The sequence below is a fragment of the Rhinolophus ferrumequinum genome (assembly GCF_004115265.2).
Source record: "Rhinolophus ferrumequinum isolate MPI-CBG mRhiFer1 chromosome 15 unlocalized genomic scaffold, mRhiFer1_v1.p scaffold_54_arrow_ctg1_1, whole genome shotgun sequence".
Taxonomy (NCBI): Eukaryota; Metazoa; Chordata; class Mammalia; order Chiroptera; family Rhinolophidae; genus Rhinolophus; species Rhinolophus ferrumequinum.
The window spans coordinates 4785011-4804987 of record NW_022680357.1 but is presented as its reverse complement, the minus strand read 5'-3'; the positions used below and the strand labels follow the sequence as shown (position 1 = coordinate 4804987).

The 19977-nt window shown below is 41.6% G+C and overlaps 1 protein-coding gene and 1 pseudogene across 6 annotated transcripts in view; one reads left to right on the top strand and one right to left on the bottom strand.

Annotated features, from left to right (window-relative positions):
* The window catches only part of LOC117019515 (zinc finger protein 75D), a 60695-nt gene that overhangs the window by 24391 nt on the left and 16327 nt on the right, over nt 1-19977 (bottom strand). Inside the window, exons 10-11 of one of the 6 annotated variants that reach the window (XM_033101303.1) lie at nt 9316-9462; nt 1791-1915 (exon numbers count right to left, since the gene is read on the bottom strand). The exons of 4 other annotated variants lie outside the window; for them this stretch is intronic. In XM_033101303.1, coding sequence (XP_032957194.1) covers nt 9386-9462 — 77 coding nt within the window. In that variant the 3' untranslated portion in view covers nt 1791-1915; nt 9316-9385. Of the gene's footprint in view, nt 1-1790; nt 1916-9315; nt 9463-19977 lie in introns of those variants that run through there. One more of the 6 variants, XM_033101308.1, reaches the window with a different exon arrangement.
* LOC117019621 (zinc finger and SCAN domain-containing protein 32-like) lies at nt 1147-6084 on the top strand (annotated as a pseudogene).

Genomic DNA, 19977 nt, shown 5'->3' with positions numbered 1-19977 from the left:
CCCCTCTCGCACACAGGCTCGGTTTCTTTATGAGTATTTCTGCTCAGCTCTTCCTCTACACCCTGGTATTTATTCCAAAATTCTTCATCCTGGGATGTGCCCACTGGCGGCTGGGACTCTGCTGGCTTCAGCCTGAAGCCTGAGGCCTCTGCTGTTTCTTCCAAGAGCACTGCTTCCGTTCCCAGCTCCTGGATAGCAACCTGGAAACAATTTCCATCCTGTTACCACAGAACTTATGTTAGGGTTGGGGGTTGGTGGTAGAGGAGGAAAAGGGTTCAGAATGTGGAAAGTGTAAGACACTAAAAGAAATGATAAAAAGACTTAAAGAGATATTGGGCCACCAATTTTCCTCAAAGATCTATCCGGAAAGTCAGGCAAATTTAGGATGAAAGGAAAAAAGGTGTGGCTACTGCCAACCCTCCAACACAGCAGCCTCCATCCCTCTGCACAGAGCCCAGCTTAGACCACTAGCAGGGTTTGCAGACTGCCTGCTCTCATGCTGCCTTAACAGGCTTTCTCTCTAGACAAAAACCCGGCCTCGTGTCGTCCAGTTTTCTCAAAAGATTAAGAAACTGAATTTTAAAAGTTGTCCCGTCAACCAGATTGTCCCCAATGGCCAGAAAAGGTTTTTATAGAGAATTGGGATGAAATAGAGAAGGAAAGGGGAGGAACGATTCTGGTTCCAACCTCTCTCCAGAGGATTTTGACACCAAACATATGGCCCTACCCTGCATTCTTCACAGTAGGCCTGAAGCCAGTTGATGTGCTGCCACCTGCCCAAGGGCATACCCTGGCCCCCACTCACCAGAGCCAACGACCAACCACTAAGGGAGGCTCTTGTCTAGGGGATGAAGGACACTATCTCTCAGCATCATTCTTCTCTCAGCCACTCTGTTGGGATTTCAAAATCTTTGTTTCCCCCACCGCCTTCCCCACCCCTTCTTCTGTCTCCCCTCTGCCCCAACACTCTGGTTCAAGCCACTGTTTCTCAGGCAAGTTGTATAGGACACAGCTCCCTAGCCCATGCTGGTATTATGAGTCTTGCGCTCCCCGCTGTCTGAGGCAGTCGGCCGCTCACAATGGCTGCCGGCCACTCATGCTGGCCATTGGCCATTCACGGCAGCACACAGCAGCCCACAGTAACCCATGGCTGCTCACGGTAACTACCGGCTGCTCCTGGCAGCACACAGTAGCCTGCAGCAGCACATAGCAACCTGCAGTAGCACTCAGCAGTCCGTGGCAGCATGCAGCAGCCCGCCACAGCTCACGGCAGCTCACGCCGACCTTGAGCTGCTCACAGCAGCCCAGCTCTAGGGAGAGCTGTTGTTCACAATCTTAGCTGTAGAGGGTACAGCTCACTGGTTCATGTGGGAATCGAACTGGCATCCTTGGTGTTAAGAGCACCACGCTCTAACCACTGAGCCAACCGGTTGCCCACTGGTGGTTCAGCCCCAAGCTCAAGCCGTTCTTTTCAATCTAGTTGTGGAGGGCACAGTTCGCTGGCCCATGTGGGAATTGAACCAGCAACCTTGTTGTTAAGAGCTCGCGCTCTAACCAACCGAGCCATCTGGCCGCCCTGGCATAATTCTTGAAGTTGGCCAACAGCCTCACAGGGTCTAGCTACTTTCTAATAGTGGTAGCTCCGGAAGTGCTGGTGAGCGTTCTCAGAACTGAGACTATCCGTTTGTATGCTATATTTCTTACTCTGACTGGAGCTCTCTGTCACAGGTCCCTTGGTCTCCCACAGAGCCCTGATCTGAGGGGTCAAATACTCAGCCACCTTGAGACCTACCGTCATCATCCTTCTCTGGAACAGTTTGCTCCTGCGTTGGACACACCACTAGTATCACCTTTGAGAACTGAGGCTAAGTCAGATCTGGAATAAAATCAATAAAAGGTTCTTCTTCCTATGGCACTGAGGGCAGAAAAAAAGCACACATCAATAAACAAGTCATCTGAACTTTCCTACTTGCTAGTTATTATGAGAGAAAAACGAACAGAAAACATCCTGCCTTGCTTTCCCTTTAAAATCAAATGCCAGGCCCTTTATTTCTCTCCTTTTCTTTAAATTATTGAATTGAACTACAGCACAACTGATTAAAGACAAATGCCAACTTATGATTCCCTTAATAAACTAAATTCACGAAATGTTGGTGGGTGAGAAAATTAGCACCCACTGGTTGCAAAGAGTTTGGGGATTATCCAGAGATTTCATTCGTGTGTTTCTTATCCCACCTTCTCTGTGTCAAGGGAAGATTAGGAGAGCATTTGGAGTTTCTCTAATATTTAAACATATCATCCTAGTCTTCTGTGTTAAGATATAAGTTCTATGACCCAAGAGAATCCTAGAAGATGGAAGCTTTCACTTCAGTGTTCGAGCAGGCTCTCGCCTGGGGTATCTGTGCGGCCAGGGGTATCTGTGTAAAGGGTAGAAAGAGTGGCCTTCAGAGCCTGCCCATCTCCCCTGTTCACCACGTTCTCTTATGTGGCCACATGCCCTCAGGGACTCGCACCAGTATGGAGACAGGTGAGCACTGCCCTTATCGTAAGTCATCTCTCGGGGAATGCGTGGGATTCAGGATAATTAAAGAGAAATACAAATGGCAGTGTCGGGAAGTAGGCTACACTCCTTCTCAGCTAAAGAGGATGTCTTGTTGACTACACTGAAAGTTTTTGTTTCAGGAAAAAAGCCCACAGTGAGATACCTTCCAGGACTGATGGCAGCCAGCTGTGGCATAGTTTGAGAAACTAGGATGTAACATGTTGGACTGCTAAAACCCTGCACTACAGTATCCAATGTCCCTGTATTCTTTGTTCCTTGGCAGCACATGTGCAGTGGGGCTATGAAGAGACTGAGATGCGTCTGGCCATTCTGAGTAATTCTGTTTCATGAAACACTCCAGACCTGTCAGATGAACAGCCATATTTACAAGCCAAAGGGATGAGACTCCAGCATCAGGGATTTCTGCAGACCCTAGAGCAATGTCACACTCTAGGGAAGATGTTGAAGAAAGTTTGCCTTCATTGGTTAATGTGGGCTTTTGTCTATTAGCTTTTATCTGTTCCTGTATGTGAGGTGATTTCTGTACTGTGATCAGGGATTTGAGGAAATTCCCCCTTTGGTCGCATTCTCCTGAGCAGGGGAGACTTGAGATGAGCTTTTCTGTTTGGTCTCATTTTCTCGAGTATGGGAGATATGAGATGATGTTTGCTGTACTGTCTGCGTTGTGAGGTGATGGTTAGCTTAGGGCTAAAGAAATTCTTGATCAGGGGTTGAGAGAATTCCCTCTTTGTTCTGTCTGTTTCGCCCACATCAGCAGATGAAGTGAAGAAGTAGCTAAGTTATATCAGGACGACGTGGCAGGCACATCGCCAGGCTTTGGAAGACCTTGGCTGATGGTCCCAAGCAAGAACAGTAGATATTGCCTTGTCTGGATGAACTAGCCCTTCAGCCGGATAAGTAACATATTTTTTTTTTTTTAATCATTGACTGCTGGACGCTCCCAGAACTGGCTATTCCTTTAGAGGGGAGGCAGGAACACAAAACTGGGCTCTGAGGTACATCTAAAAAGATATACAAGACAGACCTCAGGTGGATTGAGATTGATTGATTGCTATTTCAAGAGACTGCTGTTCAGAAGATTTGCTGTTTCAGGACTGCTTTCCAGGATTGGATTGTTTCAGAGTAAGAAATCGGAACTTGCCTCAATGGGCAGTAGAGACTTCTTTTGTTGGTGAATTGTCATCATTCTAGTATATTTGGGAACTTCTATGCAGCTTGCAGCTTGTAGCTTACAGTATCAGAAGACTTCCTAACTTACAACAACAACAACGCCGACAGCAGCAGCATCTTGGGAACTAGAGAGCAGTGGTATGGGAGACGCCTGAGTTTCTCTCAGCTACAGACCTGGCAAGGTTTTGATTTATGACTTTTCCAGTGGTGTACCCCCCCGCCATTTGGTGATGTTTTGGCATGTACTGTAATACTTACTATCCTATAAAGCTTATTACTGCTTTTGGATACTCCTTACTGATGTTTGTGTATTTAGCGAAGTGATTTTTGATCAATAGTAAACATGTGTTGGGATCTCTTAAATTTATATGAATGTATACTCCTTTGGCATGACGTTGTTATCAATGTATATAGTTTAATCACCTTTACTTTTTGTCATTAGCACATTCTATTAATCGCCTTTGTCTTTTGCTATTGCATATTGCTAAATAAATTGATTAGATATTGCTAAATAAATTCATTAGCTCCACTTGAGCGTGTGTTCCTCCCCTTTTCGTTTCCCCACTCATCATTACACACACCAAGTTCAAAACCCTACAGACTGCTGCTTCTGGCCCAGATGGAATGACAAGGAGTCTAGAGAACTGAATCAGCAGAAGAGGAGTCCACAGAGGTTGGAGAAGGTACCCATGTAGATGGCACAGCCCGGGATGAAAAGGACTTCAGGGATCCTGTATAGAGGAGAATCTATACAGAATCTGCCAGGAAGTTAGAGGAGTTGACCTGCCAGTCCTGTTCCCAAACAGACTTGGCTCTGATGGTCAAAGGATGGAAAAGCCCACGTACAGGCCATGAGCCTAGTAATCAAGAGGGAGCCGTGTCTGTCCTGGCCTCATCATCATCTTGATGAATGGCTTTATATACACCAGGGAGTTTGGGTTTTCATGGAGTTTAAGGATTATTTCCCTTGAATTTTAGAGCCCCAATTTTGCATTTACCGAATTCTTTCACAGAGTGCATGTCATTTTTTCCCCATGGAATTCCACTTACTGTGCTTCTTTAGATTGCCAGTTAGGACTCCAGCCCAGATTCTCTCCCGTTTGCTCCACAACCACTGACCCTCCTTTCATCACCTAAGCTTGCACTTGCCAGATACTCAGAAACTTCCTTTCTTCTTGTTTGAGCTGCCCAATCTCAGGGTGGCCTTTTATGATTCTGCTCCCAGAAAGTAGGCCATTCAAGAATTGAGAATATACCCACAGATTGACAGATGACACAGACTCACTTTTGTCTTTGTTTCACAATGTCAAAGAGACAGAATAGGAGAAAAGTAGGTGGAGTTTAGCGTATATTTACCTGTGACCATAGAAACTGGAGATTAAAATATTACAATTGGAACATAAAAGTTAGCCTTTTAATTAGCAGAAGAGCAAATCATATCAAGAATTCCAATTAGGTATTTCTTCTTTATGGTAGTTTAACTCATTCCTCATTCCATTGTTTTCCTTCTCCGTCATCCAATATAATTTTATTCTTTCAGGTTTTGAGATCAAGAAGGGAATGAAAAAAGAGAATCCAAAATGGGATGATTCAGAAATGAACAAGCCTTTGCGGAGAAAGTCTAGTGGAGAAGGTTCTTGGTATGCTGAGCTCAAAACAGGCTGGGAGAGTGAGTCAGTGTTAAGAAGACAATGAAACATTCTCCAAGTAACAATGAGGAAAGAATCCAATCCCAGGAGAGGATGAGTCACCACAGTCTTTGAACTGAGAAGAAGCCTTGGACACATCTGTGTGGGAGAATGCTGTCACAGCTCTCCAGCCAACCACCATCAGCTAGCCCCGAAGTAGAAAAAGTTTCTAACTATCATGGATATGGGAAAAGCTTTAGCTGAGATTGTTATCTTGTTCAGCATCAGAGAATCTATACAGGAGAGAAGCCTCACAAGTGCAGTGAATGTGGGAAAGGCTTCAGTGAGTGCTCCAACCTCACAGCCCACCTAAGGACTCACACAGGGGAGAGACCCTACCAGTGTGGGGAATGTGGGAAAAGCTTCAACCAGAGCTCCAGCCTCACTGTACACCAGAGGACTCACACTGGGGAGAAGCCTTATCAGTGCACTGTCTGTGGGAAGAGATTCAATAACAGCTCCCAATTTAGCGCTCACCGGAAGGTCCACACCAGAGAGAGCCCGTACAAGTGTGTGCAGTGCAGGAAAAGCTTCAATGACAGCTCCCACTTCAGTGCCCATACTGGGGAAAAGCCTTACAAGTGCTCTCAGTGTGAGAAAAGCTTCACTAAGAACTGTCTTTATCCGCCATCAGGAGGTACACATAGAAGAGATACATCATAGGAAGGAAGAAATGTGCTGAGCTTGTAGAAAACTGGACACATCAATTTCTTAGGTCAACATGTGTTTCTTAGAGCTTCTTCTGCTATAGAAAGTTCTACTAACCAATCCCAGGATTAGCTATTGACAACTGGATCTCAACAACCATGTCCAGGAATAGGAATCAGTCTAAGAATGCTGAACCCTCTTTCCATCTCTGCCTACCGCTCGAGTCCTGCTTCACTGTGAACTTCAATTTTGCTTTGAAGGGAAGAAGGTTATAGAACCCATAAATCCTGCCAGGAAACTAGGGTATCCTTGTTCTGAACAAAGAACGGGTGGCTAGATGCCTGAGAATTGCTTCTGGGCCACATCAGAGAAGAAATTCTCCCCATTCGTGGGGAGCACATCTAGAGTTTAACAGTCTGGATCTATTCTAAACTAATAATTGACCTCTAGGCATCTATTGATTATGTACTACCTTGTTTCCCAGAAAATAAGACCGTGTCTTATATTAATTTTTCTCCAAAAGATGCATTAGAGCGTATTTTCAGGGGATGTCTTATTTTTTTCATGTACAGCAAACTACATTTCTTCAAATACAGTCATACAGTCATGTCATCTTCTTCTGGAACATCATCATAACGTACTAAATGCGTCCATCTGGCTGACGATCATAACTGGAGCTTATTTTCAGGGTAGGTTTTATTTTTGGGGAAACACAGTACTGCTACCTTTAGGGCAGATCACTACTCTGTCACAGAGCCACCACCATAAAGTGAACAAAGGAAAAGAAGACTAGGTTGAGCCATTGACTAATACTAAAAGAAAGCAAGTGAGTTTTTAGTTTCCAGTTTAAGTAACATCCAGTTTAATTTTGTAACATTTCTCATCTTAACATCTCCCCCAACACAGTTCCTGGTTTCTTCTCTCTTACAGTAAACAGATTCTACAAATAAGCATTACTATTTCCAATGAAAATAAAGGTGTTTCTCCCTCCACTTGCTTGGCCTTTGGTTGTAATTTTCCCCATTAGAAAATGACACTCATGTAGAAGCCTGCAAGGTTCTGAAGAAGATGTAAGGGTAGAACCTACTTGAGGGCAGGACATGCAGAGAAAGAATAAGGGGTAGGAAATAGGGAAAGGAGGAACCAAATTGGGCAGAAAAGGTTTGAGCTATCACTGAGAAGGGAGATCACAGGCGTAAGGAAAACACAGAGACTGCAGGAGCCTCTAATTACAGGTCAAAGGAAGGCTGGGTTTGAAGAGCACTAAGAACCAAAATTAAAACTTACTAAAGCTTGGGGAAAAAAAAAAACCTTACTGATCCAGAACAAGGCATTAATATTTAAGCTTCTGTGAAATCTCCATGTATACAAAGAGGTAGAAGGTTGGTTGGTACATTGTCCATGTTTCGTGGCCTGTGCAGGTGAGGTGTTAGTACACTCGCTAAGTTATGGTGAAAAGTGAAAAGCAAGTGACCTGGTCTCTGGTTGAGCCTTTCTGAGGAGTTAAATACGAGCAAAAAATGTACATTCTACCTCAAAGACCAAAAAAATGTTTTTTCCTAAATTTTGGGGGAGAAGGAAAGGCATGAAACAAGAATATACTTCAGTGTTTCATCAGTTTGAGCCTTGCTGGGGCCGCCCCTCATTTCCCTGCATACACTGTCCTTGAGCATGGCCCTCAGGCCAAGCTGTGCAGGCCAGTTCCCAGGGTCACATACTTACCTCTTCTGTAGACGGAAATTAACATCTTTAAAGAGCCTGAGCAAAGGCAAAGAGGTGGGCTTGAGTGTGACCTGTTGGGACAGCCTGATCTCACTGCAGATTCATGGTGGAGAAGGAGGAGACACCCAGGGGTTGATAGATTACTTAAGGGTTTTGGGTATCAGGTCAAAGAAATTGAAACTGATAAAATGAGAAGAGCCAGTGAAAGTCAATGAAAGTGCTAAGGAAGTGGAGATCCTAAACCAGGCCTCTCTAGCATGCGACTCCCACTCTTGGGTCTGCTGTGGCCAGGGAAACTAGGATGCAACTGTTGACTTTACATATTTCAGGTTGCGTCCACCCTTCAAATTGCTTTATCCTCTTGTCTGCTGGGCAGTAAAAGGAACACAGAGGACTAGAGCTCACAACTAGTAGAGCTCCCAACAAGTAACTGACTTGCCTGTTAACTACTCTGAATGGTCTGGAGTAGGTAGGTAAGAATTGAAGAGTACATTCATTTATTCATTCATTCAAAAAATATTTGATTGCCTACAATATAGCAGGTATTGTACAAGCAGTCATATGTAAAGCAGTAAAGGAAGTAGGCACTGTGTATATCATCCAGAACCAGTCTCAGTGGACCCAAGAAATACCAGTGCCAGTCAGGCAGCACCACCTAACCCCCACTCCCCAAGATCTGAGTACCCACTCTGCACAGCCTCCCTTCTAAGCTTCCAAATTCTGATAAACCTAACTTTGTCCTTATGTTCTCTCAACACCATGTGTGATAGCTGCTTCCTATAGTTACCATTTCTGTTACCTAATTGTCTACCTCCCACTGCCTAATGCAGCCTGACACTGGACTACCCTCTTGAGAATACATCTGAAGTAGGCTGCACAAAAGGCAATACCACTAAGGCTATAGATTTCCTCTGAAGTGCACCATTACCTGCCTGGTTTGGTTCAGCCCTTCAAATGTGCATTAACAAGGCAGGTTTTCCCCCTGTTAATTAACTACTGGGGCTCTACATATAGTTTATGTACCCCCTTCCCTCTAAGCATTTCAACTAATGCACATAATTTTTCTTTTATTTTTTATTAGTTTCAGTCATATAATTTTTCTTTTTTTTCTTTTTCTTTTTTTAATTTATTGGGGTGACAATTGTTAGTAAAATTACATAGATTTCAGGTGTACAATTCAGTATTACATCATCTATAAATCCCATTGTGTGTTCACCATCTAGAGTCAGTTCTCCTTCCATCACCATATATTTGACATATAATTTTTCAACTGACACTATTCCTTTTTTCCAAGGATTCCAAACCACTTCCCATAAACTAAATCAGATATTCTCACTACAACCTAGACAAGTAGGGCAAAGCCTCCTGATTACAAACCTCACATATATATTGTGGTTCCTCAGCTTAAGGTGGTAGATGGGTAATGCCAGCCAAAACAAGAGCTGGGCCCCTCAAGCCTCCTTTCCACGCTCTCCTTTCCTCTTGCCACCTCTTCTATGCCTCTCCTGTGAGGGATGGCCTTACCAGTCAGTTTGGGAACAGCCCAGGACTTCCAGTATTCTGAAGTAGAGCGCACATTTCATTGCTCCCTTCGTCACCGCCGAATCCTCGCTTTCACCATTATCAGCTCTAGTCTCCTCGCAGCCCCACTGCTCATCCTTGGCTTGGCTTCTGGGTAGAGACAAAGAGAAGGACTGAGCATTCTTTGCTTGTGGAAAACATAGGATGAGTAACCTCACCGCTCCCTGTGTGGTAGGATAGTTAAACTGAAGGTATTTGAACTTGGTGCAACCCTACTCTGACATCTCGAGGAAGCTGTACTCCTGAAGCTACTTGGATGTCCTCCATTCACTTGGCCATTCCCGCAGTACCTATGGAGCTTTTCATAGCTTTGCGATTTATGAGAATTGCAAGTTAAGTCTGGGTTTCCTTGTAGCCCTGATGCATACCTCCTATCATAGGTTGAGTGACTTGCATAGTGACTACAGTAAAAGAACTGGATTTGGAACACGGGTCAAATCAATTTGAAAATCTTTACTTCACATTCTTTCACTCTCAACACTCTTTTTGGCTAACAACTTCTGTGAAGCCTCAGAACACAGACATCACACTGCATTTTAATACCATCAAGGCAGCCTTGTTGTGACATATTTATAGGTTTAATGTCTGTCATCCTCTGAAGGCATGTAAGGTTCTTGGAAAGCAGGGAATTTGATTTCTTTGCTGAATCACAGCACCTCGAATGACAGATGCCAAATAAATATTTGGAATGAATAGGTGAAAAAATATGAGGAAGAGTGGGGTCATAGACCTGATTACTCTGTTGGGTGTCAGGTACTGAAGCATTATAAAGAATACCAAATGACACTAAGAGTGGCCTGTGGCTGAGATGTTTCTGACAGTCTCTGGTCCATTTCTACTACTATTGCTCTAGGGCAAGATTTCTGCCCCTCACCACTATTGACATTTTTGGCTGGACAGGTCTTTGTTGTGTGTATGGGCTAGGTGGGAATCCTGTACATATCAGGTTGTTTAGCTGAATCCTTGGCCTCCACCCACTAGATGTCAGTAGCATGTCCCAGTGGTGACAACAAAATTGATTCCAGACATTGCCAAAGGTCTTTGGGGGGCCAAATTGCCCATGTTTGAGAACCCCTTGTCTAGGGACATATCATTAGACCAGGCTTGTATAAGAGTCTTCCATCTGTCCACCTGATCTTCCTGAAGAACAGATCTAAAGTTCCTGACTTTCTGCTAATTTAACCCAATTGTGTAACTTCTCAAAAGCCTTCAAAACTTCCCGCTGCCACTGTAAAAAGCTGAGATCTCCTACCATGCAAGGCTCTACTTGGCATTCAAGGCTCAACCTATCCCTCCAGCCTCACTGCCCATTATCCTATACACATTCTACAGGACAGCACAGGTGAACCGGTCCAGGTCCTGAAACAGGATCTGTGCTTCCATCCTTAGTGCCTTTGCCATTAAAATTTTCCTTCCTAGAATACTTTTTCCCCAAAGCTCGATTTGGAACACGGGTCAAATCAATTTGAAAATCTTTACTTCACATTCTTCCATAATCATTGAACGAGAAGAGCTGCCAGTCTCCATCCCTCCAACCATGGGAGAAAGGGGACCTGAGCTTAGGTATTAGAAATGTAGGACTAAGGAAAATTTTATGTTCTCAAGGGATGCCCGGTCAAAGAAGGCAAGAAACCCACAGGATGAGGACTGTTAATACCACCACCATGCCACCTTCTTGAGTCCTCCGAATGCATTGAACTCTTCGGCCCTGTCAACTCTCTTAGGGCATCTTATCTTACTCCACCTAATACCAGAATTTGCTTCTGGAGGGTTTCTGTACCGGTTTGGGAGCTGAGGGCAAGGGGCGTGCCTGAATTGTCACGTGTGCCTGCCGTCCAGCAGAAAGGCCCACAAGGACGCAACAGGCCCTCGGTGAACGACTGTTTTACTAGCGTAAACTGCAAGGGCAAGGAGTCAACAGGAAAACTGAACAGCCGGGAGTCCCGAACGGCCACAGGGCCGACACGCCGGTTTACCCCGTTCCCACGCTTCTCCAGACTGAGGAAGGTCCCGACCCACGGCCACTCGGAGCCGCCAGAGGGAGGGGCAGGGTGGAAGGCGGAGACGCATCGCTAAGGCCCGCCCCGCCAGCAAAACCCTGCCTCACACTCGCCACTCACTTACCACGCCATCTTTTCAATGCACTTGGCCGGAAACTGCCGCGGAGCAAGCCGGGACCGCCAGAGGCCAGACGCATGCGCAAGGGCTAAGTCCGAAAAGAACGGCGTGGACCACGCACGCGCTGCACTAAAGGACTGCCCTCTCTATCTGGTTTCCGCCCTTTGCTAATCGACAGCAGTGCTCACCAATGAGTGAATAGCATCCTCCCTCCGTCATACGCCGGGATCAATAACGCTGTTTGAGAACCAGAGGCCCTGGGTATGGGTGTTTGTCAGTCCTTCCTAATGGTATATTGCTGTTCCGTTTGCACGGCGCTTTTGCTTGTTACTGGATAAGTCCTTGTACCAACCCTGGCTGGGCTCACACCGTTTTACAGAAGCGACGCTAATGTAAAAAACGTAACGCTTGCTGTGTGCTTAGCACAGTTCCAAAATCGTACTTACTAACATCCTCACACCAATCCTATATAGTCAATATTATTACTATTTTCATCTTCCAGAAGTATACCGCGCTTCTAAACCCATGGTTTTTCCTTGTTTTTATTTTCTAATATTCTGTAAGTATCACAAAAAACTCACTGAGAGACCGGCCCAGTGGCTCAGGCGGTTAGAGCTCCATGCTCCTAACTCCGAAGGATGCCGGTTCGATTCCCACATGGACCAGTGGGCTCTCAACCACAAGGTTGCCGGTTCAACTCCTCGAGTCCCGCAAGGGACCCTGGAACTAAAGATTGAACATGGCACCTTGAGTTGAGCTGTCGCTGAGCTCCCAGATGGCTCAGATGGTTGGAGCGTGTCCTCTCAACCACAAGGTTGCCCGTTGGACTCCCGCAAGGGGATGGTGAGCTGTGCCCTGCACAACTAAGATTGAAAGGACAACAACTTGAATTGGAATAAAGTCCTGGAAGTACACACTCTTCCCCAACAAAGTCCACTCCCTCTACAGAGGATATAACGATTATCAGCATGTAATCATTCTTTCTGGGCCTTAACCAGTCAATTTTGCCCATTTTTCTGATTCACTATATCGACCTCATCTTTTTTAAACTACTGCATTTAGGTATGTACCTTAATACATTCAATCTTCAATCATTTCCCTTTTGATGGACAAGCAAATAGTTTCCTAATTTTCGTGTGTGTGTGGTTTTGGATGGGGACTTTTCAAGATGGAGCTAATGGATTGGAGTGTGCAGTGTGAAGTAAAGAATAGTGGAAGTTTCTACACGGTCTCCCTTCCTTTATTCTGCCCCCTGCCCCCCGACCCCTCTCCTTTCATGCATCGGTCATTTATGAAGACTCCAGTTGCACAATGAAGGTGTAGTACTCCATCAGGATATAAATGAAGGGATATGAAATAGGTGATATACCTCCTTAGGTAGCATATTCCATTTTTTAAAACAGGGTTCACATAATGCTTCGTTGATGTTTACGAATAATAGGACTACAACACAGAAAAAGAAAACTAAATCCTACACATCAGAGCTTATGTCTCTTTTGACTGTTAGTCATGCCTTTTACCAGGGTTGCCCTACTGATCATCTATACATTTTTGTTTTTTAGCTTTTGCCTGGTATCATGTTTATGGGATCTGAGCATCTCCTTTAATAAGAGTATCCCTTCTAATTTAATGTCTTTGCTCTCCTTGTAGCTACCCCTTACCTCTCCCAAACGAAAAAAGAATATAGTATTATACTACTTTGGGGTGCATCTTACCTTCCCCCAACACAAAAATTGGTTGGATATATATTTTTTCTACTAGGACAATTTTCACAGTAAAGTCTAATAGTTTTGTTTACATAGGTCCTACACATTTCTGAAATCAATTCCCAGGAATTTATTTTATTTTTGTTTCTTTTGTAAGTAAGGTCTTCATTCCAACTGGCTATTTCTAGTATTTAGGGAAACCTTTTAAAATGTATATTGATTGCATTCCTAATGGAATCTAACTCAACAACAACAAAAAACTGTTTTGTGTGTACTGTTGAATGTCAGAAATTTATATCAGTGTTTTATATGAATATATATTTATATGTCAATATGTGGTATTGTCAGACTTTTAAATTTCCAGATATAAATATTTGTCTGTGTCTATGCCTTTATCTATCTATTATCTATCTATCTATCTATCTATCTATCTATCTATCTATCTATCTATCTATCTATTTCCTACCTCTGTCTACAGAGATGACCTGGGACCAGCTCACTCCAATGTTAATGAGAAATTGACTTCTACATACCATTTTCAACTAGAAGTAACTGGCTGGGCTGTGGCAGGGTTAATAAAAGATAAACATAGAACATCTTGTGGTGCCAGAAAGCAAGGAAGTGCTCAAAGAATATGAGGCCAAGTAAACAGACGCACACATACACACACAGCAGCTTGAATGAACTCCCACTGATCAAAGAAGAGACAATATGATTATAGTAACAAGTTATAAACTATTGAATAAAATGGGAAAACTTGATTCTGTAAGATGTAAATAACAACAGAGTTCCTGGTTTGATTCCCACATGGACAGTGAATTGTGCCTTCCACAACTAGATTGAAAACAATGGCTTGAGCTTAGAGCTGAGCTGCTAGAGCGCAGCCAGTTGGCTCAGTGGTTAAAGCGTGGTGCTCATAACACCACAGTCTCAGGTTTGAGTCCCACATGGGCCAGTGAGCTGCACACTCCACTACTAGATTGAAAACAATGACTTGACTTGGAGCTGATGAGCCCTGGAAAAACATACTGTTCCCCAATTAAAAAAAATTAAAACAAAACAAAACACTATAGAACTTTTAGAAGAAAAAATACAAGTAAATCTTCATGAGCTTGGATTTGGCAATGGATTTTAGATATGACATCAAAAGCAACAAGGGAAAAGAACATAAATTTGCCCTCATCAAAGTTTTAAAAATTTGTGTATAAAAGGATATTATGGGCTGGCCCGGTGGCTCGGGCAGTTGGAGCTCCATACTCCTAACTCCAAGAGCTGCCAATTTGATTCCCACATGGGACAGTGAGCTCTCAACCACAAGGTTGCCAGTTCGACTCCCGCAAGGGATGGTGGGTAGCGCCCCCTGCAACTAGCAACGGCAACTGGACCTGGAGTTGAGCTGCGCCCTCCACAACTAAGACTGAAAGGACAACAATTTGACTTGGAAAAAAGTCCTGGAAGTACACACTGTTCCCCAATGTGGTCCTGTTCCCCTGCCCCAATAAAATCTTAAAAAAAAAAAAAAAAAGGATATTATGAAGAAAGTGAAAACTTACAGAAAAAGAGAAAATATTTGAAAATCATGTATAGGATATGGGCTAATATATCCAAAATGTATAGGAACTCCTATAATTAAAAAAAAAAAAAAAGACAACCCAATATTAAAATGGCCAAACGACCGGAACAGACATTTCTCCAAATTAGAGAAATGGCCAAAAACACATTAAAAGATACTCAACATCATTAGTGACTGGGGAAATACAAATCAAAACCACAATGAAATACCACTTCACACTCATTTAGGTGTCGATGATAATAATAATAATAATAATAATAATAATAATAATAATATAAAACAGGAAAATAGCTAGTGTTGGCAAGGATGTAGAGAAATTAGAACCCCTGTATGTGACTGGCAGGAATGTAAAATAGTTTGATCATTAAAGAAAAGTTTGTTTCCCAAAATTAATCATATAATTACCACATGACCCCACAATTCCACTAATTATATAACCAAAAAAGTGAAAACAGGTACTCAAATACTTGTACATGCACATTCATAGCAGCACTATTCACAATAGCCAAAAGAGTACAAACAACTCAATTCTCCATCAATGAATGGATAAGCTAATTGTGGTATACAAGGTGTAATTAAAAATTACCGTGAATGTTTAAAAAAAAAAGTTGTTACAGTAAAAGACACATTGCCATTAATCCCAATACTCCCCCTCGCTTTGAACACACAGATGCCATCATTCTTGCCACTTTCTGAAGCAGTTCTGGAAGTCCTCTTTCGTGTCTTTAGTTGTGCTGTTGTGGCTGCCTCCATGTCCTGAATCGATTCAAAATGTTTACCTTTCATGGTCATTTTGACTGGGGAAGAGCTATAAGTTGTTCGGTGCCAGATCCGGTGAATAAAGTGGATGAGGACACACCATAATGTTTTTATTTGACAGAAACTACTGTACCAGAAACGATGTGTGACACAGAGCCTTTCCATTGTGATCACAAAATATGGTGAATGCTGCTGCCGAGTGCCACTCAACGGAAAGGCAGGAATCTTCAATATGGGAAGCGACACATTGAACCTTAGTAACAGTGTGTGACAAGTTTCAATTTGTTTGGTGCAGTCAGTAAGGTGTGAGCTACAGTTGAGAGAAGGTGTGTTTTTAAAATGTGCCATAAATCATCCTCTGTCATGACAACACTTTGTGTCACACATTGCTTCTGGCATATATTATGGCAATTTCTGTCAAATAAAAACATTACTGTGTGTCCTCCTCCACCTTATTCACCAGATCTGGCACCGTGTGACTTCTGGCTCTTCCCCAAAGTCAAAATGATTCAGGACATCGAGGCAGCCACAACAGAGCAACTAAAGACACTCAGGAAAGAGGACTTCTAGAACTGCTTCAGAAAGTGGCAAGAATGATGGGATAAGTGTGTTCAAAGCGAGGGGGAGTAGTTTGAGGGGGATTAATGGCAATGTGTCTTTTCCTGTGATAATTTTTTTATTTAAACATTCACCGTATTGTTTGATTACACCTCATATTAATACCAGTGCTGATACATGCTACAACGTGAATGAACTTCAAAAACCATTATGCTTCTTGGAAAAGAGCCAGGCCTAAAAGGTCACATATTGTATGATTTCATTTATATTAAATATTCAGAACAGATAAATCCATTAGGACAAAAAGCAGGTTTGTGGTTGCCAAGGACTGTGGGAAGAGGGGAATGGGGAGTAACTGCCTTATAGATATGGGGTTTTCTTTGAGGATGATGGAAATGTTTCCCAACTAGATAGAGGAGGTAGTTGCACAACATTGTGAAGGTACTAAACGCCACTCAATTGTTCAGTTTAAAATGTTTAATTTCATTTTACGTGAATGTCACCTCATTAAAAAGTTGCCATAAAAAAATCAATTTGCCAAATTTATGTGGGTCTATTTCTGAACTCTCTATTCTATTCCATTGATCAATGTTTATCTCTTTACCAATACCACATTGCTTTGACTAACATAGCTTTAGAGAAATTCTTACAGTCAAATTATATGATTCCTTCCAATTTTTTATTTTTCAAAACTATTTATGTTATCATAGTCCATTTACCTTTCCACCTTGCATTAAATTTATTGATCAGCCTAGGAAGAATCGACATCTTTACTATGTTGAGTCTTTCCAATTTATCAACATTCTATGTCCATCCATTTATTTAGGACTTGCTTGACTTATTCCACCAGTGGTTTGTAGTTCTCAGCATACAAATCCTGTACATGTTAGATTTATACCTTGTTTCATTTTTGAAGCTGTAATAAATATACTGCTTGCAGTGTATAAAAATAGAATTGTTTGTTGACCCTGTGTCCTTCTATCTTACTAAATTTACTTATTCTAGAAACTTCTCTAGGATCTTAGGATTTTCTACATTACAATCACGTCATTGCGTTTTCCTTTCCAATCTGCATGTTTTGTATTTCCTTTTCTTGCATTATTTCACTGGCTAAGACTTCCAGTACAATGTTGAATAGGAATAGTAGGGGTGGATATTCTTGCCTTGTTCCTGATCTCAGAGGGAAAGCATTCAATATTTGACAATTACTTATGATATTAGCTACAGTTTTTTAAAATAGGTGCTCTTTTACATATTAAAGAAGTTCCATTCTATTCCTAGTTTGCTGAGATTTTTTATCATAAATAAAAGTATTTTTGTCTCCATCTTAACTACAGTGCTCACTTCCAGGTTTCTAATTGTGTTGAACCGAAATCAAAGGATACCAGAAAAAATAAATTGTAAACTCATAATGTTTCAGTAGTACTTGGAATTCCAGTATTCTTCTCCAAATCACTTGCTGCTATTAACTCTTTGAAGTTCTAAAATTAGTGCTCCATGAATTCTATCCAGATGTTATAGTTGTTTTCTATGTGAGAGTAAAGGTGAAGTGTCTTACTTAGAACTGAAATCCCAATGCTTCTACCTTTCCGATCCTTATACCATTTCTTTCTTTCCTTGTATTATTGGTTCTCCCCTCTGGTACCTAATCCGTGCATCCACAGATGTCTTTCTAAGTTAATTTCTTTTCGAAGTTTTTAATCTTAATCTTTCTTTTTTCTCATCCACACTCTCCTTCCCTGCCCCACCTGCTACTATTAGCGACCCGGAAGCCTACTTGTCCCCTCTGCTTTAGTCCCTTCTTAATCAATTTTTAAATTGAGATATGTCACATATCATAAAATTCACCATTTTAAAGTATGTTGATATAATTCAGGTTTTATCAGTATATTCACAAATTATCACAACTATTTAATTCCAGGACATTTTCATCACCCCAAAAAGAAACCCCATATCCTTTAGTAGTCACCCTCCATCCACTTGCAGTTCCCAGCCCCTGGAAACCACTAATCTACTTTCTGTCTTTATGGATTTGCCTATTCTGGATATTTCATACAACATGTGGTCTTTTGGGTCTGGCTCCTTTCACTTAGCATGTTTTCAAGTTTCATCCAGGTTGTAGCATGTATTAGAACTTCGTTTCTTTTTATTGCTAAATAATATTCCATTGTATGGGTATACCACATTATTTATCCATTCATCAGTTGATGGACATTTGGGTCGTTTCTAGTTTGGGACTATTGTGAATGTACTATGTACATTCATATACAAAGTTTTTGTTTGGACATACATTTTCATTTCTCGTAACTATATAATTAGGAGTGAAATGGCTGGGTCAAATGGTAATTCTATGCTTAACTTTTGGAAGGACTGCCAAAGTGTTTTCTACAGTTGCTAAGCCATTTCACATTCCCACCAGGAATGAGGGTTCCAATTTCTCCACATCCATGATAACACTTGTTATTATGTCTTTTTTTATTATAACCATGCTAGTAGACATAAGTGGTATTTCTTTGTGGTTTTGATTTAATTACTCTGATGGCTAATGATGTTGAGTGCCTTTCATGTACTGATTGATCATTTATATATCTTGAGAAATGTCTATTCAGATCCTTTGCCAAATAAATTATCTTTACATTATTCAGTTTGTTTCCTATTCTGTTAAATAGTGCTGCTTGAGAGGAACTTTCTGATCATTTTGGGATTGACGGTTATGAAAATTTGGGGAACAGCAAACTAAAAAAAACTGTTTTGGCAAGTAGAATATAATTGCTTATACACTAAATTGCTTATACACTAAAGTTCCTACAATTTTCTTAGAGAACTGTGAATATACAACTTTTCTTAGAGAAATGTACATTTCCATCAGTGATGTATGAAGTACATGAGAATTTATCTAGATTTCTTGTCTCTGCTTTTAATGTTCTAATCATTTTTATATCCGTAAGATTTTTTAAAAATAAAAATTTTGCAGATACTCTCCAAATATGAATGCTAAAGTCCACTCTCTTAAAAGTAGAGATCTTAAGTCAATTAAATCACATCTATTTTTAAAAATTACTATTAAGGCATGTAAGATAGTGAAGGTGTGTTTTTCCTGTTCTATTTTGGGGAACTGGAGTTGGACCTGAAGTGGGAAATTGATCATGGAAAGCCAATCAGCCAACTAAATGAAAATGATACAATCATCCAAATTTTATTTAAACAATGTAAAGAAGCCTAGAAAATGCCCTTTTTATCCCGAATCTAGCATTCTTTAGAAGAAAACAAAACAAAAAAATGTTTGTGAGCATAAAAATCCCAGCAGCTAAAACAATGCCTGGTATATAGAAGGTGCTCAATAAAAATTTACCCAATGTTGAATGAACATACACAGTGTATTATCTTCCCAAAAGTCTTAGAGAGCAAACATCCTCAAGAGAGATAAGGACAGAAACAGGTTTTCGCAGCAGGTTAATGTGTCAACCTCGGAATTACAGGTGATAAACAATAGCTTATGGAACCAGGAATACTGGGTACAAGTAACATTTGATTGGTTAAGTAGGTTTTTATAAATAATAAAGTATGGCAAGTATTAATTATCAATAAAAGGAACTTTCAGAGCAGTTTGTACCACACTTCTTGACTATCAAGGCACTGGATGTCAAAGTACAGAGTAGCTACTTTAGAATAAGTCTAAAAAGACCAAGGGAAGGAACAGATACCAACGAAGGAAAAGGAGAGAAAATTCCTCATTAAGAGGAAGTATGATACCAAATGGGGAAGAAAATAGAATAGGAATATTAAATTTACAGGTCATTTTTCATCTTGGCAGTTACTGCACTGGGATGGTTAAATGCTAATTAAAAAGAAATATGATAAAGCAGGAATGCTTAGAGGGAGGTGAATTAT